We start from the raw sequence: 27,593 nt of genomic DNA, 5'->3' as shown, positions 1-27,593 counted from the left end.
CCACATTATCAGGTGTCTTGACATAAAGTTTGAAAGGATTAGTGAAGATCTGTCTTTTAAGATTTATATTCACTGGTTCATTTTAGTAGTCAACAGTTTCTTCAATCTCTAGTTGTGTTTTCATTGCGTCCACCCAAGCTTCTCTCTTTCAGCTTCAGCTTTACAATTAAATGCTTTCATGTGTCTATCATTTAAAAGTTTTCATATATTTATTTTTTACAGCTGTTGCCATAATGTTAGTAGCTCCATTCTGAAAGCTAGCAGAATAAAATTTTAAGATGATTAGACTTTAGTTGGGATTAATGTTATTAACTGGAGTGGAGGAGGAATGTTCCCGATACTAAGTCTCACATTTCTTATATTAGGAAGAAAAAGGAGATGAAGAGAGACGAGCAAATCCTATTTTGTGCAGTGAGACGCACCCATGTAGAGTCTATCTGTGCGAATAATTTTGACTGGGTCATACATGGAATTCATGACACCAAATATGGAAAAGGTTTGTATGGGATAGAGAAGCCGAACTAGTAGAAACCATCGCTCAGGCTCTACACATGCTCCTGTTATGAGATATATGTAATTATTTTGTATTAACCAGCACATCCAGGCTTTTACAGTCATGGAGAGAAAATAAGCTCATGTTAACCTGAAATGTCCAAAGTAGAGTGGGAAATTGCCGTGGGACTTGATTACTGCACCTTAGCCCTGCTTCCCTCCTGTCATTTGTGTTTTGCGGGAAGGGTAGGGCGGGGAAACCAAGGCATCTCATACATCTTGCAAGGTACTCCCCCTTGTTGATGACTTTGTCTACCATTGCTACTCAGTACCGGCCATGGCTCTTCCTGACCTATGCCCATCCTACTGCCACTGCTAGGTTCTAATCAAAGATGGGAGATGAAGCCTCTCCCATCTCAGGCCACACCGGTGGTCACACAAAATCTTTTCAGCTCTTTCTTTTTATTCCTAAATTCCTTCATGCAACTCAAAAACCAAAAACCCAAAAGCCAACCAAACAAAAACCAAAGAATCACTCATCTTTTTTTCTTTCTTTAAAAAAATTTTTTTTTGGGCTTTCCTGGTGGCGCAGTGGTTGAGAGTCCGCCTGCCGATGCAGGGGACGTGGGTTCGTGCCCTGGTCCGGGAAGCTCCCACATGCCGCAGAGCGGCTAGGCCTGTGAGCCATGGCCGCTGAGCTTACGCGTCTGGAGCCTATGCTCTGCAACGGGAGAGGCCACAGCAGTGAGAGGCCCGCGTACCGCAAAAAAAAAAAAAAAAATTGTTTTTGGCTGCGTTGGGTCTTCGTTGCTGTGCACGGGCTTTCTCTAGTTGCAGCAAGCAGGGGCTACTCTTTGTTGTGGTGCGCGGGCTTCTCATTGTGGTGGCTTCTCTTGTTGCAGAGCACAGCCTCTAGGCGCGTGGGCTTCAATGGTGGCAGCATGTGGGCTCAGTAGTTGTGGCTCGCAGGCTTAGTTGCTCCTTGGCATGTGGGATCTTCCTGGACCAGGGATTGAACCCGTGTCGCCTGCACTGGCAGGCAGATTCTTAACCACGGCGCCACCAGGGAAGCCCAAGAATCACTCATCTTAAGGGACAAGTAATAGTTTATCACATTTTCAAAGGGGGCTCAACTCATATAACTAAGATTAAATTCAACGCCCCCCCCCCCCCCCGCAAAAGCAAGAAGCCAATCAGTCAGTGAACAAATATTTTTGAGTGCCTTCTATGGGCTACATGCTGGGGACACAGTGGCGAACAAGTTAGACATGCTCCCCCCCCACACCATTATTTTACATGATTTAATGATTGCAAATGTTCAGCTGCTGTAGATGAAAAGAACAGGCCCTGTGGACACCTGAACAGGTTGGAGAGGTATTCGTAAGAACAGGTGGGGTTCACCAGCCTCAAAGAGTCAGGAATAATTGGTCCAAGACATGGCCACACAATAGACTTGACCCCAGGGTAGGGGAAGCTAATGAAGGGTTTTAAGCTGGGGAATGACTAGATGAACATTTCTTAAGTTTAAACACATCACTAATACGTACTGAGAAATGTTTGGAGATAGCGGAGTAACCATCTTGAATGAAATATAACAGGTGTGACATTTAAACCCATCAGTTTCTCATGAGTCTCTTTTTTTTTTTTTTTTTTTGTGGTACACGGGGCCTCTCACTGTTGTGGCCTCTCCCGTTGTGGAGCACAGGCTCCGGACGCGCAGGCTCAGCGGCCATGGCTCACAGGCCCAGCCGCTCCGCGGCATATGGGATCTTCCCAGACCGGGGCACGAACCCGTGTCCCCTGCATCGGCAGGCGGACTCTCAACCACTGCGCCACCAGGGAAGCCCTCTCATGAGTCGCTTATGTCAGAAGTCAAACAAATATTTCTCCTAGAGAATGGAAATACGGTATATATATATATATACGTGCTCCCGGGTCTTGGCCATAACTGACTCTAATAGTGACATTCTTGGATGCTTAGTCTGTTTCTCCTCTTTTATGAACAGAAGAGTGCTGAAATGCTCTGAAATGTATTTGGATGACTTGACAGTGTTACTCACTGGCTGTCATTCTTCCTTTAATTTGGTGAAAGGGGAGAGTTGTTCATGGCCAAGTATACGCCTTTGTGTAGCATGGATGCAAGAGGCGAGGAGGGTGCCTGCAGTTCTCTGGACGTGCAGGGTGTTCCTCAAGGAACCTTTCCCCATGCCACTCTCCCTTGTGAAGGTCAGGGAGGGGTCCTGCTCCTTGGCCTGTCTCCTGTTACATGGAATTAGGGGGCGTTTTTGTTCTGTTTGTGTTTTTTGTGTTTTTTTTGTTTCTTTTTTCAGCATGTGGGCCTCTCACCACTGTGGCCTCTCCCAGTGTGGAGAACAGGCTCCGGACGCGCAGGCTCAGCGGCCGTGGCTCACGGGCCCAGCCGCTCCGCGGCATGTGGGATCTTCCCAGACCAGGGCTCGAACCCGTGTCCCCTGCATCGGCAGGCTGACTCTTAACCACTGCGCCACCAGGGAAGCCCCTGTTTGTGTTTATTTTTAATGTTGGCTTTCCAGTCCTGTCTCCCATGATGCTGTTAATATGGTCTAGATAGACTGGTATGAACCACTGGGCCCATAATCTTGAAAAGATCAGGCAGTTATCCTAAAAGAGGCCAAGGGGCAGATCTCAAAGAGATGGCTACTCTCTGAGGGAAAAAAAAAAAGAACCCCTGTTGCACACGTGAAACCCCTATGGATAGGCTGTTGTCTGTGTAATTTATACATGACTATGTGTAAGAGGTGGTAAGACATGCCTGGAAGGATAGAAGGGCTCTGGGTTACATCTTGATAAACTGGAGTTGGAAACCAGGCATGTAACAGGACGTAGAGGAGAAGAGTGGAAGGCAGGTGAGTAAGCAAGTTCCTACAGGCTGGAAGGTGGCCCAGAACTGATCAGACTGGATTGAGGAGAAGAACTGCAGCAGTTAGGTGAAAGCCACCCACCTTAACAGCAGAGGAGATTATAAAAACTCAGATTTGGATAAAAAGCAGAAGCAAAGTGAAATTAGAAAAAGAAGCACTTGTTTGGGGGGCGGCTAAGCAAGGAAGGACCTGTCTTGATACCAACTGGATTCAAGACCCTAGACGGGACATGTATATGGTCAGGGAACATGTTTAGGATCCAGGGTGCAAGATTCTGCCACCCAGGTACCTCAAGATGCCAAATGGTTAGAAAGAAGGAAACAAAAATGTCAAGATAATCTTACTATGTAGAAAACTCCAAAGAGTCTCCAGGGCATTGGAATGTTGGTGGTCTACCAGGGAGTGCGACACACGCATTCCTCTGCTCCTGGACTCCCCTGTCATCTCTGACTTTTAGCCACTGACCACCCTCTGGGCCCAGACCCTAGGTCCCTGAAAGACTGAGTCAGAGGCAAGTTGGCCCTTTTTGACTCTCAACCAGGAGACGGTTCCTACTCCTGGTCTTATTCAGAGTTCTTTCTAGTTAACAAACTCTGCCATTTTTTGCCATGTATTTCTAGATCCTATTTTGGTAATCAAAAGCTGATCATAATTCTTTGTCCTTATATATTCCTTCCAAGATTCTAATTCTCTTTGAGGCAAAGTATGTGTCTGGCTAAATGAAGGATAGTTGTGTATAAAGAATTGGAGGGAAAAAAGCATAATATTTTTGACAGTATTATCCCATTATATCAGTTATACTGAATGAATGAAAAAATGAATCAAAGCAGACCCTAGAAAATCAGCACATTGTGAAGTGTAAGTGTGATCTCTAGGACAAACAAAAGCTAGCTATGCAAAAAAAAAAAAAAAAAAAGTTGAGAGAAGAGTGTTTATGAAGACGAGAGATTGACAAAGGCCAGGGAGGCTGTGGACAGCCCAGCACAGCACACTTAAGGTGTGGTGAGGGTGACGAAAGATGAGGTTGTAGCCGTAGGTTGGGGTCAGATCCTTAAAGACCTTGCAAGCCATGCTAAAGGGATGATGGATTTTATCCTGAGGACAACTGCAAACCACCAATGGCTTTAGGAAAGAAATGACATGTCTCTGGCTACAGTGTGAAGAGAGGATGGGCAGGACCAGGATTGCAGGTGGAGAGAACAATTAGGTTGTTTCAGGAGTCCCGGCCAGAAATGAGGGTGGCCTACAGCCACGCAGTGGCAGAAGGAGGGAAGAGGATGTTGGGTTTCAAAGGATCTGTTCCTTGAAAGGGGTATTTGCAACAAGACAGAGTCCAGGTCTTAGGAGAGTGGGCTAAAAGGTTGGGTCTTTGGTTTGGATCATTTAAGCTTATGTAGACTCCAGATTATATAAGCATGATTTAAAAACAGACTGATGCTGTGCTCGCTTCAGCAGCACATATAGTAAAATTGGAACGATACACAGACGATGAGCATGGTGCCTGCTCAAGGATGACACGCAAATGCGTGAAGCGTTCCATAAAAAAAGAAAAGAAAAGAAAAAAAAGGAGAAAAAAAGCCGTATGCTTTCTTTTAAAAATCAGTTATTTAGGGTGATGGTTACTCTTTTCTCAATGGAGAATGATAAAAATGTCCTCCAAAGATCTATAATGCCTGTATAAAGAGTCATTCTTCATTCAGTTAACATTGATAAACAAAAGTAATCATATTAGCACTCAGACTTTCTTAGAAGATAGAAAAAATTTAATTGAACAACTGTAAAAAAACCGCAGTGCCATTAAGACATATGTACAGCTATCCCTGAATGTCGAAAATAGGTTTTATGGTTAATTCCAATTGCTTTAAGTCAAATCTGTTTTTACCAGTAATTCCATACTATTTACACCTTTTACATGCATAACTGGAATTCACTTATCTGTAAATGTTAGCATTCTGGAATGTCACTCAGGGTCTGAAAGAGTGAATAACTGTGTATAAGTAGCCCATGTTGCCATAAAATTTCTGTGCCAAAGATCATGTATGTTTATCCTCGGGAGCTCCCCAGAATCCATTTAGTCTTATGCCGATAGCAGTGTTTTCTTTCTCAGCCCAGCACGTGTGTGGAGTGGGAATAAAGAGATACTAGAGGCAGGCAGCAAGAAGGAAGTTAATAGCTGTTAAGCGGAGAAGGAGGAAAAATGATCTGCAAGGCACAAACACAATTTGTTTTTCTCATGCTGGAGTCATTAGTATAGGAGAAAACAGCTCTATCCACCTTAGTAACTCAACAGGGCATCCCTCTGTTATAACACCATATGTCAGAATTAATATCTGCATCTGAGGTATTAGTAAAATAAAGGGTAAAATGAGTTTGTTCTGTTTTTTTTAAAATCAGAGAGGTGTGTATGCTTTAGAAAGATTTCATTCCAGAACAGCTTGAATTGTTTAGAAGTTCTAGAAATTGACACACGAGGAATTGCTCTTTGTAGACACTTAGGAAATGAAGTATGGGGCTTCCCTGGTGGCACAGTGGTTGAGAGTCCGCCTGCCGATGCAGGGGACACGGGTTCGTGCCCCGGTCCGGGAAGATCCCACATGCCGCGGAGCGGCTAGGCCCGTGAGCCATGGCCACGGAGCCTGTGCTCCGCAACGGGAGAGGCCACAGCAATGAGAGGCCCGCGTACCGCCAAAAAAAAAAAAGAGGGCACAGCCTCTAGTCCTAGTTTGCTTGTGGAGGCTATAACAGAGCAGTACAGAATGCAGGTGAAGGAGCATCTTTGGCACAGAGAGGAGTGGGTGGCACAATAGAAATGTGGTGGGTTGACTTTTGTTTGTATCCCTGGTCATTTTCCAAGTACCTATTGCCTCACTGCCTAAGACTGTAAAAAGATCTTGATGGACCTACTAGTTCTTGAATTTAAGCTTGTTTTGGTCACACATCGGTAAGAAAAAGACAATACAACAGGAAAAAAAAAAGATGAAAAAGCAGTTCAGAGAAAAAAAAGATGAAAAAGCAGTTCATATATTGGCATATATGAAATATGCCAATACGCATATGAAAAGATGCTCAGTATACTAGTCTTCAGAAAATGCATATTAAAATCAGATCTTTTTGCCCAGTATATTGACAAAAATTAAAAGGATAGATAATATCCAATGTTGGCAAGGATGTGGAGAAAACAGGATTTTATTATTGGTGGTAACATTTTTAGATTACTTTTAGAGGGCGGTTTGTGATATCAAACTTTAATATGCTCATATCCTGTGACTCAGCCACTATAGTTTTGCAGTCTGTTCTACAGAAATATTTATATGGGTTCTCAAAGGTATATTTACTAGGATATTTTAGCATTTATGTAGAAGTATGACTGGTAATAGACAAAAAAAAGTGAAACCAACCTACATTTTCATCAGTTAATTTCAGGATTAATTAAATTAAATTATGATGCATTCTTAACAGTGGAATCCTATACAGCCATTAAAAAGAATGAGTTGGGGTTAGATGTACTGACATAGCAAGATTTCTTGGACTAAAGTAGGAAAAAAAGTTGTAGAACAGTTCATGTAGCATGATCCCATTTAGGAACAAATAAACATAAAACTTATCAGAGTTTATGTACATATGTGTATGTAAATACATAGAAACAAGTGTGAGAGTATTCCCACCAGGCCATTAACTGTGTTTGGGAAGGAGAGTGGGAGTGTAAATGGTAGGTCAGTATAGCCAGACTTTTAGTTTTTAATTCTAAATATAGCTGAACATCATTTACCCAGAATGGCCTGTATCTGACTTATTCAGGATAAGCAATATTTCTGGAATTCAAACATCTTAATTATGAAAAAAAAAATCAATAATAACACCAAGCAAAATAAAAGAAAAATGTATTAAACATGTGTCATCGTAAATACAGCAAATTCATTTTACTTATTAATTTTTGCATCGAAAATCAGAATTTGCAATATATACTCCTTTAAAGGGCAGAAAAACACTGGGCAATAATAAAAATAAAAACAGGAAATTTTAATTTGTCAGGAAATGGTTGTTGATCTGCTGAGTTTGGAAATATCAGTGATTATCAGAGGTTGTTTTAGAATTGAGGCGATGGATCAACTGTCTGAAGAGCTCTGCCAGGGTCAGTTGTTTGCTCGTGCTACATCTCGTCCCCATTTTCCCTTTTTCCAGAACCTTCCCATAGTAGTAAATGACTTTTCCTCCTTAGAATGGACACAGTGTAATACTCTGTTAGAGTGTCTTTGGTTTATCGGTTACAGTTCAACTTGCCTTGCATGAATTGGGCCACTGTGATATCAGCAGATGCTCATTGTATCCGGTGGCTTAACCCCATACCTGTGAATCCTGCAGAGTAGCAAATGTTTCTGTTATTTCAGTAGGGTTACACACTGTATTCAAGTTTACTTGCATAATGAACATTTTTTTAAGTACAAAGGAAAGTTATAAGTATCAGTAAGCTATTGCTGACATATATACTTGGTCAATGCCTATCATGGGATTATGTGTAAATAATCTTATAAACTATATATCTTCTTTTATAATAATTCTTAACCTTTTTCTTTTTCTGATTATTTCTAGGAAATTACTTCACAAAAGATGCCATTAATTCCCATAAAAATTGCCTGTGTGATCCCAAAAACATCGTTATGTTTGTAGCCCGAGTCCTGGTTGGAGGTTTTATTGAAGGACATAAGGCTTACATGAGCCCTCCTCTGCAGTATGACAGCTGTGTGGATACAAGGTTGAATCCCTCTGTTTTTGTCATCTTTCAGAAAGATCAGATTTACCCAGAATATGTGATTGAATATACGGAAACAGACAAAGCCTGCGTGATTAGTTAGAAATGTTGGTTACAGCGTCATAAAGGATGCCATAACTATTCTGTTCACTTATAGAACCAGACTGCCCCAGATAATACTTAAACTTACATTTCCTCTCCTATAAATGCCTTTGATCAGTGGTTCCCAAACTTTGCTGCATATCTGAATCATCTGGGAAGCTCTAAAACATTCCACTGTCCAGATTTCACCCCATTCCAACAAAATCACTTTTTCTGGGGATGAGAGCCAGGAAGAGGATTGAAACGTGTCATAAAGTTTGGGAATCACTGCCTTAGATGTAACTGGTAAAGGCTCACTTCTAAAACTTCTGTAATTGCAGCAAACTTTCTCTCCCAACTACTCTTTTAGTTTATTGCATGACATGGTTTTGTTTTGGTTAAATTGAAAGAAAATTAATTTGGGAAATTTGAGAGAAATCTAAAAATGCCTATTGAAATAAAGACATAAGACAGTACAAGCAAATCTTGGATGGAAGATTGTGAAAAGTTGGCAGAAAATTCTTAGGGATACACTGGGGGAAAAAATGTAAGGGCAATTTAAATGCTAGCACGGACATAACTGCAGTATTATACCTTTTCTTTGTGGTGAAACTGATTTGGGGGCATGCATTTCTTTATCTCTACGTTTATTTAGGACACTCCATCCAGGTTGACTCTTTCTGAAATTCAATAAAAAAAGCTGCTAAGTGGGGCTCAGAGAGAAGCAACCAACTGGAGTTAACTGCCCATTTGGGCTCTATGAAATTACGGCAAAGTAGACGTTTTTATTCTAACTAATATGATTATAGAGAAGGCTTTTTTCAGGTTAGACTTTCATGAAGTGTTGGTTGGTATTTTGGGGGGACTGAGTTGCAGTAGCCAGATTCACACAAGCACGACTGAGAAATCTGAGAGCTGTTGTAGTCGTTCCCCGTGGCAGTTGAGGCTCGTCAAGAAATTAGGAGCAGGGCCATCTGCTGAAGGATGGGCCCCTAAGGAGGTGAGATGAGTTTCCTAGTGAGACAGAATCAGAACGAAGAGAACAGTGCCCCAAACAAGCCTCGCACCTGCTAGGGGCTCCTTTTTCTAAATATGACGGATTGTGTGGAATTGCAGCACAATTAGTTTTTAGAGCAGCTGAGGTGCCTGGAGCAAGAGTTCCTTTCTTATTATGAATTAGGGTTTTCCTTCCAGTTTTCGTTTTCAACATTGCACAGGAGTCGCCAACATTTCCTGTTACAGTTCCTTCCAGCAGGTATGTTATAAAAATTAATTAGCATTAGAGTTGATTTTATATTAGATTTTAGAGCAGTGCAGAGATCTCTACAGCTCCTTGGCTTCAAAGGGCTCCAACAGTAACAAATGTATAAGATATGTTTTAGGGTAGGGTTATTTTTTGAGAGGCTTGCCAAAAATATTTTCATTCACTTATTTTTTTCATGGTAGCTTCTGTTTTGGAGTTTTCACTTCCTGATCTTGACCCTCACATTGTAGAGATGCTATTTATCCAACTCTGTCCGACTGCCCACTGGACATCTCTAGTTGGATCTTTCACAGCCATCTCTAATTCAGCATGTCCACAATTGAGCTCTCCATCTGCCTATCTCAAACAAATCAGTTTTTCCCCCAGAAAAACATCTGCTCGAGCAGAAATGCAGAAGTCATCCTTTCTTTCCCTCCCCCTGCACATCTAAGCAGTTCCCATGTTTTCCTCTTTAAATATCTCTTTGTCGCCTTTTAAGTTGTTCTTTGCTTAGCAGCAAGAATTTAAAACTTTTTACTTTCAAAACACAAATCTGATCATGCCTTTAGAATAAAGTTCAAAATCATCATCATGGCTCCAGAGGCTCTCTCCCTTCCCTATCCTCTCATTTATTTTCTTTCACAGTCACCCTGGCTTTCTTTCAGTTCTTCGGTGCCCCTTTTAACCTAGCTCGGTGGTTCTCACCCAGCATTCCTGCCTTTTTTTTTTTTTTTTTTTAAATGACAAATACTTTGTAACATCCTCTTCATTATCCTCAAAATGCAATTCAGTGGTAATATACTCTACCTATAAACAATTTTAGAAGGAAAGTAAAAATTAAATAAAATTAATATCAACACAAAAGGGAATGAAAGGTACATAACTTGGGCACAACTATACTACAAGACCTCATTAAGTAGTCAGACGTTTTTTACATCTACTTATAAAGAATAAATCTGAACTTAAAAGAAGGTAGGAGATCAGAAGCTATTCTGCATAAAGAAGTATGGGAAAATAAAAAAGCAGGGATACGAGTGGACATTGGAATCAAAACTAGTGATACAGTAACTTATCTGCATATGATAATACTTATTTCTATAAGAGAAAGAACGAAACCACCTTAACTGAAATGAAGATACTATGCAAGAAAATCTAGGGACTTCCCTGGTGGTCCAGTGGTTAGGACTCCGTGCTTCCAATGCAGGGGGCGGTAGTTCGATCTCTGGTTGGGGAACTAAGATCCCACATGCTGTGTGGTGCAGCCAAAAAAATTTAAAAATTAAAAATTAAAAAAAAATAATAAAATAAAATAAACTTAAAAAAAGAGAAAATCTACAGATTGTCGAAATGGAGAAAATGAGGAAATAACTATATTCTTGCAGGCGAGCTCTAGGTCATACACGAATGTCTAGTGAGACATTCAAAATTCGTATAGCATGCAGAATAATTACTTATTGTGAGGAGCTGTCCAACGTATTGCAATGTATTCAGCATACTTGGCTCTCACATACTAAATGCCAGTAGCGCCCTCTCCCCCACTGCCACTATGGTGGCAACTACAAACCCTATCAGATCTATTCACCTCTTTCAGAGCAATTTGTAACATCCCCTTTGCTGTCCTGAGATGATTCAGATACTACAATCTACATGAATTTCTTAAGAAATCAATTTACTGCCCTATCTATTATAATGGAGAAACAGAAGGAAAGAAGTTTGTAATAAAGATAAAATGAATATCAATGTGTAAATGCTCCAGCATGACCACGCTATACGACATCATGAAATAGATACCTACTTCTACTTATAGTGAATAGGTTTGGATTTAAGAGTCGATCAGAGGCTATTTCCCGTAAAGAAGTACAGGAGAAGGAAAGATTATTAGTATGGGTGACACCAGAATGAAAACCAGTATTAGGGTAAGTCATAACAGACCATATACCATCTCTGTATGTGGTAAGGGAAAGAGCGTAGTTACGTTAATTGAAATAAGGATAATAGGACAAGACAAATTACAGATTGTCTAAGAGGAAAAAAGGAATTATATTTTCTCAGGCGAGCTGTAAGTCCTACATAAATGTCCAACAGGACATTAGAAAGTCGCATAGGGTACCGAATAATTCTTTGTGTGGGACTAACCCATACACTGCAGGGCATCTGTTTTCCCTAGCTACATCCACTCAATGCCAGTAAAAGTCCGCAATTATCATGAAGCCAACAATCCATCAGTTTCTAAAATACCACAGTGAGAACCACTCACTTAGTTAACACCTAGCATCTTTAGATTAGCTTACTAACCTCCATAAGGAGTCCTTCTATAGATTAAATTGGATGCTTGCCTCCCGGATCTCTGGTTTTTAAAACACTTTGCGCCTTGCTTTGTTCATTTTAAGCATCTGTCCAACCTGGCGTTGTTTGCTTTCCGCATTAGAGTGTGAGCTCCATGAGAGTTGAGTTAACCTGTCTTGTTCACTGTGCCACCCGATACCTAGCTGCCCGCTTGATACGCTGATACATTGGATAAATTTTGTTGAATAAAGTAAGCTCAGCTTCTTATAATTCAGTAGTTGTATTCCTTCCTGTTCTTCTCCAAGCTCCATTTGAGATTATCTAATAAAAGGAAATAAATATTAATTTTGGCTCTGCTGCTTTTATTTGCTCTATTTCCAGGTATCTCCAAAAAGGTAATCAATTGCAGATACCAGTTTATTCAATGGGGGATAGAGGATGTGTGTTGCCCCTTCCAGCTTCATCATTCCAGGACTCAATGACCAAGGAGCCTTTAGCACACTGCCAGGGGAAGGTGGGGTGGCTGTGATGCAGAAGCCTGCAGTTGGTTGGCACATCTTTTGTCTAAGGGCTGAGACAGGGAGACGCTGGAAACTGCTGACGCACCTTAGGGGTGGGAACAGGGCCAGGCTGAGGCACAAAAGTTAAAAAAATGTAAATGATCTTCAGCAGAATTGTCCTATCAGTCACTCCTTCAAAAGCCCTTCTCCACTCTTTTTTTAAAAAATAAATTTATTTATTTATTTATATTTATTTTGGCTGTGTTGCTGCGCGTGGGCTTTCTCTAGTTGTGGCGAGTGGGGGCTACTCTTCGTTGCAGTGCGCGGGCTTCTCATTGCGGTGGCTTCTCTTGTTGCGGAGCACGGGCTCTGGGAGCATGGGCTTCAGTAGTTGTGGCTCGCGGGCTCTGGAGTGCAGGCTCAGTAGTTGTGGCGCACGGGCTTAGTAGCTCCACGGCATGTGGGATCCTCCCAGACCAGGGCTCAAACCCGTGTCCCCTGCATTGGCAGGCGGATTCTTAACCACTGCCACCAGGGAAGTCCCCACTCATTCGTTTTTCTTTATTATTATTATTATTTTTTTTTCCGGTACGCGGGCCTCTCACTGTTGGTGGCCTCTCCCGTTGCAGAGCACAGGCTCCGGACGCGCAGGCCCAGCGGCCATGGCTCACGGGCCCAGCCGCTCGGCGGCATGTGGGATCTTCCCGGACCGGGGCACGAACCCGTGTCCCCTGCATCGGCAGGCGGACTCCCAGCCACTGCGCCACCAGGGAAGCCCCTCATTCGTTTTTAATCATAAAGCTTTGGATGGAGAGAGAAAACCTTTATATGGCAACATAGATATGATTAAAGTGAAGGTAAAATTTGCCATTTGATATGGACTTCAATGTAAATAAAACAATGTATAGCCAACTCATTGCTGTCAAAAACACCTACATTCAAATATACAAAGTGGCATCAAACCAAGCATGAGCAGATGTTTGAGTTTTTCCACTTAGTTATTTGTTCCATTTGTTTATTTACTTTGCCGTAGCAGGCTCTCAATTTTTCAGAAATGTTTGATGTTGCTACTCCCCAAGGTTCTATCCTCCCATCTCTGTTCCTCACTTTATTTGTGCTGAGTGACCTTATCAACTCTCACAGCTCCAATTACTAGTACTCTGATGTCACTCAAATAGATAGTCTCTTCAATCTTTCTTAAGCTCTTGACTTGTAAATACAACTGCCCACTGAGCATCTTCTCTTGGATTGCCCACTGCAAACAGCACAATAAAAATTGAGATGATAATCCCTCAACTCCTGTTTCTCTTCTGTTATTCCTTATCCTGTCCTGCTTTTCTAGAAATCCATTCTCATTACTGCCAGGGATCTTTCTAAAACACCTATCCTACATTAGAAGTGTTGAGGAAAGTTACAGTTACTTTTGTTAATTATGAAAATGATGTTAGGATTATGTAGGAAAATTTACCATTTTTAAAAGTCATGCCTACTGAAGTATTGAGGATTGAATTATCTAGAAATTGAAATGGAAACTTACAAGTTCTCAGCCAAAACAATCAGGCGAGGTGTAAAATAGGACGAGGTGTTAAGATTTTATAACACGAGGAAATAGATATATATGGGTGCTTATTTCACTGTCCTCTAATTTCCTGCTTGAAAAATTGTCTACTACAAAATTTTTTTAAAAACAAAAACAAAATAAAAAACACCTATCCTACAATATAGCCAGGCACTGTTTTTAAGTGTTGGGGATACAGCAAGGAATAAGACACACAAAATTCCTGCTTTCACATGTTTGAATTCTACAAATATATAAATAAGTAAGAAGTAAAACATGAGTGATAAGTTCCATGCAGAGACCTGGGTGCTACTTTAGGAAAGGCCTTGCTAAAGAGAAGACATTTAAGATCAGAGTCGAATGACAAAAAGGAGACATCTAGAAGGGGGTGCGGGGGAGCATTCTAGGCAGAGGGATCACCGTCACTCGCCAGCGGAAATTCCTTCAGTAGCTTCCCAAAGTCTTCCGTAGCTTCCCAAAGTCTTCCGTAGCTTCCCAAAGTCTTCCGTAAATCCAAATTTCTTAACACGGCAGAGAAGGTCTTCTGGCATCTGGAAGCTAAAGTGGCCTCCCTCTGGCTTCTTTATGCGGCATTAACTCGTTTAATCCTCACAACCGCCCTGTTAAGACAGCAACTCGGCTAGTTGAGTTCCTCAATTATGTTTTATTCATCTTTATACTCTGTTGCTGCATTAGCGGTTGGCTCAAAAAATAGTCATTAAATCAGCGTGGTGCTGGGCAAAAAGATAGCTCCTTAATAAATGTACAGGTCTAAACAGGTGCTGTCCAACAGAAATATAAAGTGAGCCATTTTACATTTTCTCATAGCTACATTAGAAGTAAAAGAAACAGATGAAATTATAATAACGTTTTATTTAAATATTATCAGTTTAACATCATGAATATGAAGTTTACACTCTCTGCATTCTAAAGTTTCCAAATCCGGTGTATGTGTATTTCACACTTGAAGCACGTTCCAACTGGCACTGGTCACATTTCAAATGCTCAACTGTGGCTAGTGGCTAGGTCCTGAGGTCTTCCTCTCCCAGCTACCTAACGCCGTCCAGCTAGGCACCTTCTACCACATTCCCTGTTTCATCTTCTTTGTAGCCCTTACCAGTATCTCAGATTCCCCCCGACTATACGAGCCCCTCCAGGGGAGGACTTAACCTTGAAGGGTGCCTGGCGCAGAGCAGGCGCTCAATCAAGTCTGTCCCCGCCCGATTCGCGCCCAGGGTGGACCCAGGCCCCGGGGCCCGCCTCTCTGCGCCGCGGCCCGCGGGCGGCCGCCCCTCGCCCACCCTCCCCCCGGCCCGCCCCGGGAACGGGGTTTGTAGTCGTGGACGTGACTGGGAGGAGTGTGCCCGCCTCGGATTTCCGCACAAGGAGCCGGGCCGCGACCATGGCGGAGCCCACGGTATGCTCGTTCCTTACCAAGGTGCTGTGCGCCCACGGCGGCCGCATGTTCCTGCAGGATCTGCGCGGCCACGTGGAACTCTCGGAGGCCCGGCTGCGGGACGTGCTGCGCCAGGCCGGGCCCGACCGCTTCCTGCTGCAGGAGGTGGAGGTGCGGGAGGACCCGTGGGACGCCGAGGCCGAGGTGGCGGCCGGCGCGGGCGGCGGCGGCGGCCCCTCGGCCTGGCGGGTTGTGGCTGTGTCCTCCGCGCGCCTCTGCGCTCGCTACCAGCGCGGCGAGTGCCAGGCCTGCGACCAGCTGCACCTCTGCCGCCGCCACATGATGGGCAAGTGCCCGAACCGCGACTGCTGGTGAGGCTGCGGACGGGTCGGGGCGGCGGGCGGGACGCGGCGGTCAGGGCGCACGGGCCGCGGGCCTGGCCTGGCCAGCCGGAAGCGGGACCCAGCTAAGAAGTAAGAAAAGGGGTCGTTGGTCCGGGCCTGACGCCCCCCTCCGGAAGGGCGGAAGGAAAGCCCCGGGAAGGGGCCCGTCAGGGTCCTTCGCTGGGAGGCCTCCCCGCGCTCCCAGCTGCGGAATGAGGCGGAAGATCGTCCGGACTTGGACTTCTCAACAGCCTCCCCCCCCCCCCCATTGCCGTTTCCCCCCCCCCCCCCCCCCCCGCCCCTCGAGATCTTCCACAGCACGGCCGGGATAAATCAGGTTGGGACTTTTGCGTTCATTTCCACCAGTGGCCCTTTGGGGGCCATTTGAGGACCCCGTGAGATTCATGGATCCTTTATCCAGAGATCGGCCCTTCCCACTTGAGCATAGTTTTACAGACGCGAGTCTGTGCTCTCTAGGTTTAGAAAGAGCGATTTAGTTTGCCCCCCCCCCTCCAGGAAACTGAGGGCTGGATGATTTGGAAGAGGTCGTTAGAGGCGGCCTCCTAACTCCAGTCTTCCTCGGTTTCCTCTAGCCCCCCAAAGCGGGGTGGGGGGAGGAGGCATGCATTCTGTTTAAGGTTGGTGGATGGTGGGGTGCGCAGCCGCTTGGGGTGGAGAAGGCCCAGTGCGGTCCTCTGCAGAACCCACCCACGGGCACCCTCTGTCAAGGCAGGTGACTGGGGGAGGGGGTCCCTTTGGCCTTAAAGCATCCTCATTCAGAATTAAATGGCTCTGGTAGGGGAGTTGCTTCATCCCAGCTTTCTTATTATCAGAGCTTATTAGACTGTAGTATCCATGGGTTCATGGAAAATTGTATAACTTCACCTGCAAGTTGAAAGTGACCCTAGGGAAGGGATTTGACAGTCTGGCCCCTCCTTCATCTGGGCCTCTGATCCAGACCTTTGTGTTCTAGGTCTACCTGCGCCCTTTCTCATGATATCCACATACCTGTCAACATCCAAGTCCTGAAAAACCAGGGACTGTTTGGTCTCAATGAGGCCCAGCTTCGGATCCTTCTTTTGCAGAATGACCCCTGCCTTTTACCAGAGGTGAGTCACTAAGGAGTCACCCTCATATTGTCTGCACCTTGAAAAAAGTCAGGGGAGAACCTCAACAATCTGCTTACAGAGGACAGCCTGAGGGGAAGGGGGGGGTGGGTATGATACACTGCTGGCCTTTCTGCAGTCTATGATTTTATTGGGCTTTTATACACAAGAAGTGTGGTATAGAAATAATGATAATGGCTACTGGTTTTTTTGAGTTCTTACTGAATGCTGGGTAATTCGTATACCTTAGCTGATTTATAGCCTATGAGTGAGGCATGCCTGTCCCCATTTTACAGGGGAGGCAACTGAGGCTCGATTAAATAACTTGCCCAAGGTCACATAGAAAATGGCAGATTTGAATTTAGTTTTGTCTGATTACGAAGCCTGTGTTCTGTGAATTACCTGTTTATACTTTTGTTGACTTTTCTATCCAGGCGTTTGTCTTTTCCGGTTAATTCATAAGATGTCTTTAACGATACAGATCCCTTTTTTGGTCACTTTGTTACAAATATCCCCCCCCATTTACTTTTTGGGGGCTTTAGATATTAATTTGAATTGTTTTGGAACTACATTATGTTGTTCCAAAGGTACCCATTATAACTGCTATAATGGCAGAATTAGCACATTTGTATCTGTTTAGCTATACACAAAGAATTTTTTAAACAGAAGGGTTGGAATCCCCAAAGAAAGTATTACGAGAGATCTTGGCAGGAAGGGAGAGGAGGATGCGGCAGCTATAGGGGGGCGGGGGGGGGGCGGTCTGTTTTGTCTCAGAGAGAAGGGGCAGTGCAACTTCTGTTTACCTTTAGTGTTCATGAGTTTTTTTGACTTATAGAAGCTTAACATTTTTCAGTTGTTAAACTTAATGCATTTTTTTCTTTATGGCTTCTACCCGAGTACCCTGGGTCCAGCCTCATCTTGTCATATTAGACTATGTCAGTGTTCTGTGAGCAGTTGATGGGTTAGCTGCATTTAAGATAGGAGCCTGCCTTCGGTCTAATCATCTGGAACTGGAGGTGTGTGGCACGTGGCACAAAACACGGCCACTTAGACAGCAGGGACCGTGGACAAGCACAGTGGATGAGGCAGGAGTGGTACCTCACGTCTCGTGTGTGAAAATGCCTGGTGATTCCTTTCTGCCACACTCCTAAAGATTCAGTATGTAATATAGGTACCGTACACATAAAAAATCAATAAGGGGCAAGTATTGTGATATTGTGGTTTATAATAAGAAATATATATTTGGTCTTTGTCTCTGCCCCTGGCACAGAGTTCCTAAGACCCTTGGAATTTCCTAAATTTTTTTTTAACCTTTTATTTTTTATTGGATTATAGTTGATTAACAAAGTAGTGATAGTTTCAGGTGTACAGCAGAGTGATTCAATTATACATATACATGTATCTATTTTTTTTCATATTGTTTTCCCATTTAGGTTGTTACATAATATTGAGCAGAGTTTCCTGTGCTATACAGTAGGTCCTTGTTGGTTATCCATTTTACCTTTTTAAAAAATTAATTAATTTATTTACTTATTAATTTTTGGCTGTGTTGGGTCTTCGTTGCTGCGCATGGGCTTTCTCTAGTTGTGGTGAGCAGGGGCTGCTCTTCGTTGCGGTGTGCGGGCTTCTCACTGCAATGGCTTCTCCTGTTGCAGAGCACAGGCTCTAGGTGCGCGGGCTTCAGTAGTTGCAGCACCTGGGCTCAGTATTTGTGGTGTGCGGGCTCCAGTAGTTGTGGTACACAGGCTTAGTTGCTCCGTGGCATGTGGGATCTGCCCGGACCAGGGCTCGAACCCATGTCCCCTGCGTTGGCAGGCGGATTCTTAACCTCTGCACTACCAGGGAAGTCCCTGGTTATCCATTTTAAATATAACGGTGTGTACATTTCAAACGTGAGAGCGATAAAAAGTGACTTTTGTTATGTTCATGTGGTGACTTTTGGAAAGCCTCTAGGTAACCTAGGGATGGGAGCTGGTTTCCCTAATAACCAGTCATGTGATTAGAAGGTTGGAACTTTCAGTCCCACTCCCACCTCCTGGGAGGGAAAAGGGCCTAGAGATTGAGTTCAATTACCAGTGGCCCGTGATTTAAACAATCATGCCCATGTAATGAAGCCTCCATAAAAAACCCAAAAGGATGGCTTTAGGAGAGCTTCCAGGTTGGTGAACATGTGGAGGTGCCGGAAGAGTGGCGCCCAGATAAAGCATGGAAGCTCCACACCCTTTCCCACATACCTTGCCCTATGCATCTCTTCCATCCAGCTATTCCTGAGTTACATATCCTTTTATAATAAACTGGGCATAGAGACTTATACCATCATATCTTAAAATATAAACTACTTTCATTAAACAGTGTGATACTGGTTCCAGAATGTACAGGAGATCAAAGAAAACAGATCCTAGACCTAGCCCCCAAGTCAGAATAATCTATTGCTTCAAGATTTACTAGAGCCGAGCAATTAAGACCATATGTGCTTAATACTGTCTTGTAGAAGCCTTAACTTATACTCGTTTTGTGAGTTTTTTTACATTTTTATTTTAATGCTTTTATTTTTCAAAAAACTGTTCTGGCTTCCTGTTTCTTTTTTTCATTAATTGATTCTCACTTCTTTCCTTTTTCAGATGAGCTTTGGAATCATTCAAATTCCTAAAACTATTTTATAGGAATTCTTTGGGGGAGGTAGGAATTGCACTAAAATTATGGGTTCATTTTAGAAAATTGGCATCACAATCGTATACCGTGTTTTGGCTTTACTGATTGAAGTATAATTGATGTGCAGTATTATGTGGGTTTCATATGTATGACGTTTAAATACCTATGGAATGATCACCATGGTAAGTCTAATAATCATGTCTCCATACAAAGTTATTACAGTATTATTGACCATATTCTTTATGCTGTATATTATGTCACCATGACTTTAAAAAAAATTTTTATTGGAGTATAGTTGATTTACAATGTTGTGTTAGATTCTGCTGTACAGCAAAGTGAATCAGTTTTACATACACATATATCCACTCTTCTTTAGATTCTTTTCCCATGTAGGTCATTACGGAGTATTGAGTAGAGTTCCCAGTGCTATGCAGTAGGTCCTTATTAGTTATCTGTTTTATATATAGTAGTCTGTATATGTCAATCCCAATCTCCCAATTTATCCCCCCCCTTCTTTCCCCTCTGGTAACCATAAGTTGTTTTTCTTTTTACATCTGTGACTCTATTTCTGTTTTGTAAATAAGTTCATTTGTATCATGTTTTTAGATTCCACATATAAGCAGTATCATACGATATCTTTGTCTTACTTACTTCACTCAGTATGACAATCTCTGGGTCCATCCGTGTTGCTGCAGATGGCATTATTTCATTCTTTTCTTTTTATGGCTGAGTAATACTGCATTGCATGTATGTACCACATCTTCTTTATCCATTCCTCTGTTGATGGACATTTAGGTTGCTTCCATGTCCTGGCTATTGTAAATAGTGCTGCAATGAACATTGGGGTGCATGTATCTTTTCGAATTACGGTTTTCTCTGGATATATGCCTAGGAGTGGGATTGCTGGATCATATGGTAGCTCTAGTTTTAGTGTCCATACTGTTCTCCATAATAACTGTACCAATTTACATTCCCACCAACAGTGTAGGAGAGTTCCCTTTTCTCCACACCCTCTCCAGCATTTATTTGTAGATTTTTTGATGATGGCCATTCTGACAGGTATGAGGTGATACTTCATTGTAGTTTTCATTTGCATTTCTCTAATAATTCGTGATGTTGAGCATCTTTTCATGTGTCTCTTGGCCATCTGTATGTCTTCTTTGGAGAAATGTCTATTTAGATCTTCTGCCCATTTTTTGATTTGGTTTTTTGTTTTTTTGATATTGAGCTGCTTGAGCTATTTGTATATTTTGGAGCTTAATCCCTTGTTGGTTGATCCCATGACTTTTTATTTTCTGAAAATTTTTTTGAAGTATAATTATTTACAATATTATATTGGTTTCAGGTATATAACAGTGATTCAATATTTTCATACATTATGAAAAAATCACTACAGTGAATCTCGCATGACTTATTTTATAACTGGAAGCTTGTACCTCTTAATTCCCTTCAATTATTTCACCCATCCTCCACCCACCTCCCTTCTGGCAACCATTCATTTGTTCTCTGATACCATTTTGTTTTAAACCAGGTCATTTGTGTCCACTAGAATTTTCCCACATTTTAGGTTTGACTAATTGTGTGCCTCTAATATCATTTAACATGTTCCTCTATCCCCTGTATTTACTGTAAATTGATAGATCTGGACCTTTGATTGGATTTAGGCTTGATTTTATAGAAGAATTTTTTGTATATTTGGTATATTGTTAGGGTGACTAACAGTCCCTGGCTGCCTGGGACTGGGGGCTTTCCAGCCATGGCAGACTTTCATGCTAATACCTGGAAAGTTGTATTTCCTATTGCATCATCTCAGGAGGTACACAGTGTCTGGTCCCAATGCAAATATTAATATGCCCTAGTTTAATTTGCCCTAGTTTGGATAATAAATTATCTGTTCACGCTTCCAGGTTGGTTTCCCTGGAAGCAGAGCCTGACATAGTGTTTTAGGTGCATGTGATCTATTGAAGGAGGGATCCTTGGGGAAAATCTGTAAAGTAAAAAAGAGGGAAGGGAGAGTTACAAGCAAGGTGAAGTCTGGCCTTGGCTTTATTCATGCCGGGGCTCTAGAGCAAAAATTACATCGAAGAATGGTTCTAGCCTTGAGGCAAGGGGGCCAGCCTTTTGTACCTGCATAGAAGTCACTCATTGGCTACAGGCTCTGGGATAGGAGGGCGGGCCAACTGAGGGTCAAGGTCAGAGAGGGGCAGCTGAACATTAGTAACAGCTAGGGGAGATATGGGTGGAGGAACTATCATTTACCCATCTGCCTTTCACCCATGATGATTTTTTTTTTGGGGGGGTTCACGGGCCTCTCACTGTTGTGGCCTCTCCCGTTGCGGAGCACAGGCTCCGGACGCACAGGCTCAGTGGCCATGGCTCACGAACCCAGCCGCTGCGCGGCATGTGGGATCCTCCCGGACCGGGGCACGAACCCGCGTCCCCTGCATCGGCAGGCGGACTTTCAACCACTGCGCCACCAGGGAAGCCCCCATGATGATTTTAATAGCCACTGATGATCAGAAGGTGCCATTTAGAGAAGCTGTCCTTTATTGGCTCAAGAGATACAGTGAAAATGAATGTCCTAAGTGTTGCTTCACTTCTGTACCAGGTCTGTTTGCTCTACAACAAAGGTGAAGCCCTGTATGGTTACTGCAACCTCAAGGATAAATGCAACAAGTTTCACGTGTGCAAGTCCTTTGTCAGGGGAGAGTGCAGGCTGCCCAAGTGCAAGCGGTCTCATCAGCTAATTCACGCTACGTCCCTGCAGCTGCTGCAGGACCAAGGATCGAATATTCCAAGTGTCGTTAATTTTCAGATAATTGCTACCTACAGGCACATGAAGCTGCACAAGACGCTTGAAAATAAAGGTGAGACTCTCAGAGGTAGACAGAACACTGTCAACAGTGTACACTGAGCTGTACACTGAGCTGAAAGTGAGTCTGGGGAAAAAGCACTTCCTAGGTTAATTGCTGCTCTGTCCTTGGGGGAGCTCCGTCAGTCAACATTCTATGATATGGAGCTGTGGTTCTAACCAAAGGAGGGAAGGGATGGAGTTTATTTTCAGCGCTGCCAGCTAATAGCCTCTGCCCAAGTGTTTGAACAGTGTAGCTCCTCGGTAAGTTGGGGGTCAGGAAGTAGGGAGAACAGTCTTAACCGCTTTGGTAGGTGAAAAGAGGAGGGAGGTGGGCTAGTGACTAGAATCTAGGTAAGGATAACGTAGGGATGGCTTTCTTTTATTAAATTGAGTTAAAGTTTTTTCTTAAATTTTTAGGAAATTTTAACCACATTACAGAAGAATTTGGAAAATAGAGAGTCAAAATAAAAATGACATATGACCCCACTCACTCTAATCCATAATAATTGGTACTGTTTAATTACAGGCCCTTCAGTCCTGTTACTAGAAAATACTAGTCCAGTGGTGGTCAAAGTCTGCATTAGTTTAGTATCTTTCATTTTCACGTTCTACAACATCATAAATATCTTCTCATATTGCCACATAGTCTGTCCTTTTTTAAGGTCTATAAAGTGTGGCTTGGTTTTCTTAAATCACAATGCGGGAGTACTTATTCCATTAGATTTGCTTATAGCTGAAAATCAGTTTCATTGGGTGGTGGGCTTTGGAGAATTGCTGATAGGAAAACCAGATCATCAAAGTCAGAGTCCCTAAGCTTTAATATGGAATTTTCTTGTGTTGGGATGGTAGTGGCCGACTATGAGTGGTGGTTTGAAGGTAGGGAGGGTTCTGCATGTACCAGTGTCAGAGGCTGTGTAGGTGTGTCCCTAAATGGTGGCAGGGACATTCTGCCCTGTACTGTGGGTAGGGCCTGTTATTCTCTTGATCTGGTCTTGTTTAGTGGGTCTCTCCTAGCTATGAAATGTGACTTTCTGCTTGCTGTTGAGATATATAAATATATATGTATATTTTACTCCAGAAGACACGAACTCTCCAAATACAAAGTGTTGGGAGTTTTATCGGTGATCTGATTAGCTGGGCTGATGATCCCAATGTAGAATGAAATTTAGAGTAAAGGGGTATGTCAGGAAACCTCATCTTTTTCTTCTTCTTTTTAGATAATTCAGCTTCTTCTGCTGAGCATTCCCAGGGCCTTGAGAAACAAGGAGTACGCGTGGCTAGGGCTGCAGAGGCCGGTCCTCTGGTCTCTGGCCCTGCTGAGTCAGCCAAGAAGCCATGTGCAGGTAAACCTTAGAGGACGTCAGTGAAATAAGAAGAACGTTGTCCAATTGGAAGGTCTGAAAACAAAGCTTCTGTTGAGATTTAATTTGTAACCATTCACTCATTTAATCGTTTATTAATAATAGCCATAATGATACCTACCTCACAGGTTGTGGTGAGAATTAAAGAAGATGGAGAAAGAGAAAATGCCAGATTGGGAGGATAAACTTGGGGGTGCGTGGTTGAGGATGAGGTTAGACATTGAACAGGCAAAGGGAGAGTAAAACCTGAGAGTAGATGAGGTCAGTCCTGGGCAAATCCTGCAGTTCCTGAGAGCTTTCCCCGGGCTGGCCGGCCAGAGCTCTTAAAGAGGCAGGCTCCTGCGGACTTGTTCTGAGACCCAGCCAAGTGCTTTTCTGTACGCCCACATACATAGTTTTTACATTGTGGTATTCAGGGACTACATACACTTTATGCTTTTTTTTTTTTTTTTTGCTTAATATTCCATAAGCATCTCTCCATATTCACATTTATCATGCGTAATCATTTTCATGCACAGATACACTAATGTATCATCGTTTGCTTAACTAGTTCCATTATTCTGGGATATTTTGATTCTAACAAATTTTGAATATAACTCTTTTCTTAAAATCCACACAATATTAAGTTTTTACGTTATTCTTTACTTTTGCTTCACGTATAGTTGCTGAATGATACTCTTGATTTTCATTTCTTTAAAAATACATGCGGGAATTCCCTGGCGGTCCAGTGGTTAGGACTCTGCGCTTCCATTGCAGGGGGCATGGGTTAAAATATATATATATATATATATATGCACGTAAATATTCTTCCGTATGTCTTCTTTCCCTATGTCTTTATTTTGTGTAGTTTGTACATGCCCTTTAATTGCTGGGGCCCTCCTCTGTGCTGATGTGACTTGGCCTTTAATGGCTCCTTAATTTTCGTAAAAGCATGTTGACTGTATATGATATGATATCCAACTCTCGTGGGTCCATGCTCAGCCGACACTGCAGAGTGTATAACTTACGGGTGCTCACCAGAGATTTCCACCTCACTCTGTGTACCCTCCATTTCTTTTACCAAAGTCTCAGATTCCTGTAGTATGAAGGATGCGTAGCTCCTACATTCCTCTAAGTTGTATCCATTCTTTCTGTGATCAGGATGGACCATCAGAAATCTATATACCTCACCCATTCCATACTGACTTCTCCCTTCCCCCCTTCTCTCTGCCCCCTGCCCACCCAGCTGTCTCTTTTTAGTTGTACCTGGTGTTTATTTCCTTGTTTTCATCAAGGGGTACCACAGAGAAGCAGCTTTGTGAAATTCTTTCCTGTGTTTGTTGTATTAATAGCCACAAATGTTGGTGTGTAAAGTTTTTTTTTTTTTTTAATTTAACTGTCTGGCAATAACATAACATTTGAGAAATAGGGCCAACGTAGTGAGCTTTTCATCAAGCTAAATTTATTTAATTTAGAAATTTTTTTTTTTTTCGGTACGCGGACCTCTCACTGTTGTGGCCTCTCCCGTGGCGGAGCACAGGCTCCGGACGTGCAGTCTCAGCGGCCATGGCTCACGGGCCCAGCCGCTCTGCGGCATGTGGCATCTTCCTGGACCGGGGCACGAACCTGTGTCCCCTGCATTGGCAGGCAGACTCTCAACCACTGCGCCACCAGGGAAGCCCCTAGAAAATTTTTAATCATGAAAACTTTTCTTTTCCATTGGGGGAGGTGTGCAAAACTGTCCTTTTTAAAGTGAGAAGGTGCTGTGTTTTCTCCTAATGGACAGTAAGAGCCACGCAACTTATGTTAAGCTCTTCATTTTGGTTGCCAACAACAGTATTTCTGAAAGCTCTTATGTTTTGCGTATTTGCTTCTTTTTTCTTAGTTACGATTTCTCCGGTGCTAATTAAAAATTATCTTTATATTTTATTATTATTATTTACGTTTTATTCTTTTACTGTTATATTTCTTTTGTAAGCCATGTTAAATCCTTAATGGAAACAGTATAGTGTATAAATGCATATTCTTTACATTAAAAGACTTAGATTTTTACATTATTGTGTTTTATATATATATATATATTTTTTTTTTTTTTTTTGGCGGTTCGCGGACCTCTCACTACTGTGGCCTCTCCTGTTGCGGAGCACAGGCTCCGGATGCGCAGGCTCAGTGGCCATGGCTTACGGGCCCAGCCGCTCTGCGGCATGTGGGATCTTCCCGGACCACCGGGGCACGAACCCGTGTTCCCTGCATCGGCAAGCGGACTCTCAACCATTGTGCCACCAGGGAAGCCCCTCTTTTTATATATCTTATAATTATGCCTTTATATATGAAGTTATTGACCCTTTGTAATCTTTGTTGCAATATTTTATTCAATTCTATAATATTCCATTTTAATCTTAGTTCCATTGGTATTCATCCTATAAAAACATTTTATGTAATCATACCTGTCTCTTATTTTAATTTGATGGTTCAGCTGTTAGAGAGTTATCAGATTAGAATTTCTTTGGCAATTTATCAGGGCTTATGAGATGAAGCTGCACATCTGTAGGCTTCACAAATTCCAAATACCCTAAATTGAATGACTGACTTTCCTCCAGACTTGTTCCTCCTTTTGTTCTTTATTTTGGAGTGTCAGCACCAAATGACTTAAGCCAAAAACCTGCGAATTGTCCTATACTTTTCCTTTCTTCTTATTCCCTGTATCAGATTGGTTACCCCATGTTGCAGAATTTCCCACTTTAAAAATCTTGCAAATTTTTATCCTCTCTACCCCTTTCTTTCCATCCCCAACACACTGCCTTTTTCTAAACCCTCATCACCTCTTGCATTTAATTTACAGATTCATAACTCAGTGGTTTTCAAGTCTGTCTTGGGAGAGTTTTTTGTAGGAAGTGCGAGATGGACCCCTGTTCCACTTCAAGGATGGTACCCCCATTGTAATTTTTAATATAATAGGCTTTTGTGGATGCCATTGATCTCCTTACCACCCTTCTCTCCCCCTGCTGCCTGGTTGACCTTTTGAAATGCAGACCTAATCGTACTGCTTTTTTCTGCCACAACCTTCATTGGTCCCCATCACGGAGGATAGAAGTCATAAAACTCAAATCCCTACAGGGACTAGAAAGTTAAGATAAATGGATAAAGTGAGGTGGATGTGAGAGGAATGGGGTAAGAGAGGAAGTGCTGTGGCAAACTGTCCCATCTAAAATGGACAACTGCCTCTTGCTTCCACATGGGAATGCGGGGCCCAATTTGACGTATCATCCAATTTGTCAAAAGCAGCCACAAATCCAGAAATTTTTATGATAAATTTTCTGATTTTAAAATATTGACTTTTAATTGAGTTCTTAAAATGCAGCCCAATATTGCGTGTATTGACCTACTTGCAGTTTTTGGGATGTGCCATTTTATCTTGTGACTCTCTGTTTGTAAATGATGCTCCCTATAAGTGCCACTCCTTCCCTCCTCCTGCCTCAAAACCAGGCAACATTAGATTATTTAAAATGTCAGGTTAGCCTTTCCTGACCCCAAGACAGGCAGCTCTCCTAGTGTTCTCAAAGCTCTAGCACTTCGTACATTGCATTGCTAATGCTTTTATTCCCCGGCTTTGAGCAAAAACATTATTTATTTTTTTGGTAATTATAACACTTGGTAGTTAAATATTTTTTGCCGTATAATGAATTAAACTCTCCGTTTGAATCTGTTGATTCAGTATCATATTGCTCTCGTTGATTCTCTTTCTCCTCACATATTTTTAGTGTTCAAAGGATCTTTTTTTCCCTAAGGAATGTGTTATATAAGGTAAACATCATTTTGATGCTTCGGTTTGAATTGTCTAGGTCTAAAATTAATTCTTTATGACTTATGTTTATGATACTAATTCTTTCCATTAAGGAATTAAGTCTTCATTATTGACGTATTTCTTGATTTCTTTCATTATAATTTGTTCATGTTTTTGTCTAGGTCATGAATATCCCTTATTGCATAAATTCTTTCTTGGCTAAATATATCTGTATTGCTACTAAGTATGGGAATCTCTATCTTCAGAA

The 27,593-nt window shown here is 42.4% G+C and overlaps 2 protein-coding genes and 1 non-coding gene across 4 annotated transcripts in view; all 3 read left to right on the top strand.

Moving 5' to 3' along the window:
• The window catches only part of ZC3HAV1 (zinc finger CCCH-type containing, antiviral 1), a 65,257-nt gene extending 54,452 nt beyond the window's left edge, over positions 1 to 10,805 (top strand). The window contains exons 12-13 of the mRNA XM_029233142.1: positions 366 to 496; positions 7,983 to 10,805. Of these exons, the coding sequence (XP_029088975.1) occupies positions 366 to 496; positions 7,983 to 8,245 (394 nt within the window). The 3' untranslated portion in view covers positions 8,246 to 10,805. The remainder of the gene's footprint in view (positions 1 to 365; positions 497 to 7,982) is intronic.
• On the top strand, positions 4,832 to 4,938 carry LOC114902194. Its single transcript, XR_003795414.1, has one exon. It is a non-coding gene; the product is annotated as a U6 spliceosomal RNA (small nuclear RNA).
• A 4,389-nt stretch (positions 10,806 to 15,194) lies between the features above and the next one.
• ZC3HAV1L (zinc finger CCCH-type containing, antiviral 1 like) lies at positions 15,195 to 27,375 on the top strand. Of its 2 annotated transcripts, XM_029232976.1 has the most exons (5): positions 15,195 to 15,577; positions 16,563 to 16,698; positions 21,956 to 22,214; positions 23,419 to 23,544; positions 25,691 to 27,375. In XM_029232976.1, the coding sequence occupies exons 1-5, from the start codon at positions 15,213 to 15,215 to the stop codon at positions 25,891 to 25,893; spliced, it is 1,089 nt and encodes a 362-aa protein (XP_029088809.1). In that variant the 5' UTR covers positions 15,195 to 15,212; the 3' UTR covers positions 25,894 to 27,375. The 2 variants fall into 2 exon arrangements, with proteins under 2 accessions (XP_029088809.1, XP_029088808.1); XM_029232975.1 differs by lacking the exon at positions 25,691 to 27,375 and having other exon boundaries at positions 23,419 to 25,052.
• The last annotated feature ends 218 nt before the right edge of the window (positions 27,376 to 27,593 follow it).

Source organism: Monodon monoceros, unplaced genomic scaffold (genome assembly GCF_005190385.1).
Source record: "Monodon monoceros isolate NGI ecotype Baffin Bay Population unplaced genomic scaffold, NGI_Narwhal_1 Super_Scaffold_2, whole genome shotgun sequence".
NCBI lineage: Eukaryota > Metazoa > Chordata > Mammalia > Artiodactyla > Monodontidae > Monodon > Monodon monoceros.
Note: the sequence above shows the minus strand (reverse complement) of the source record. Positions and strands in the feature narration are given on the sequence as shown.

Excerpts from the sequence above, each read along its gene's own strand:
- ZC3HAV1L (XM_029232976.1), top strand. The coding sequence starts at position 15,213 with ATGGCGGAGCCCACGGTATGCTCGTTCCTTACCAAGGTGCTGTGCGCC. Across the intron at positions 15,578-16,562 it reads TGCCCGAACCGCGACTGCTG|GTCTACCTGCGCCCTTTCTC; the intron begins GTGAGGCTGCGG and ends TTTGTGTTCTAG. Across the intron at positions 16,699-21,955 it reads ACCCCTGCCTTTTACCAGAG|GTCTGTTTGCTCTACAACAA; the intron begins GTGAGTCACTAA and ends CTTCTGTACCAG.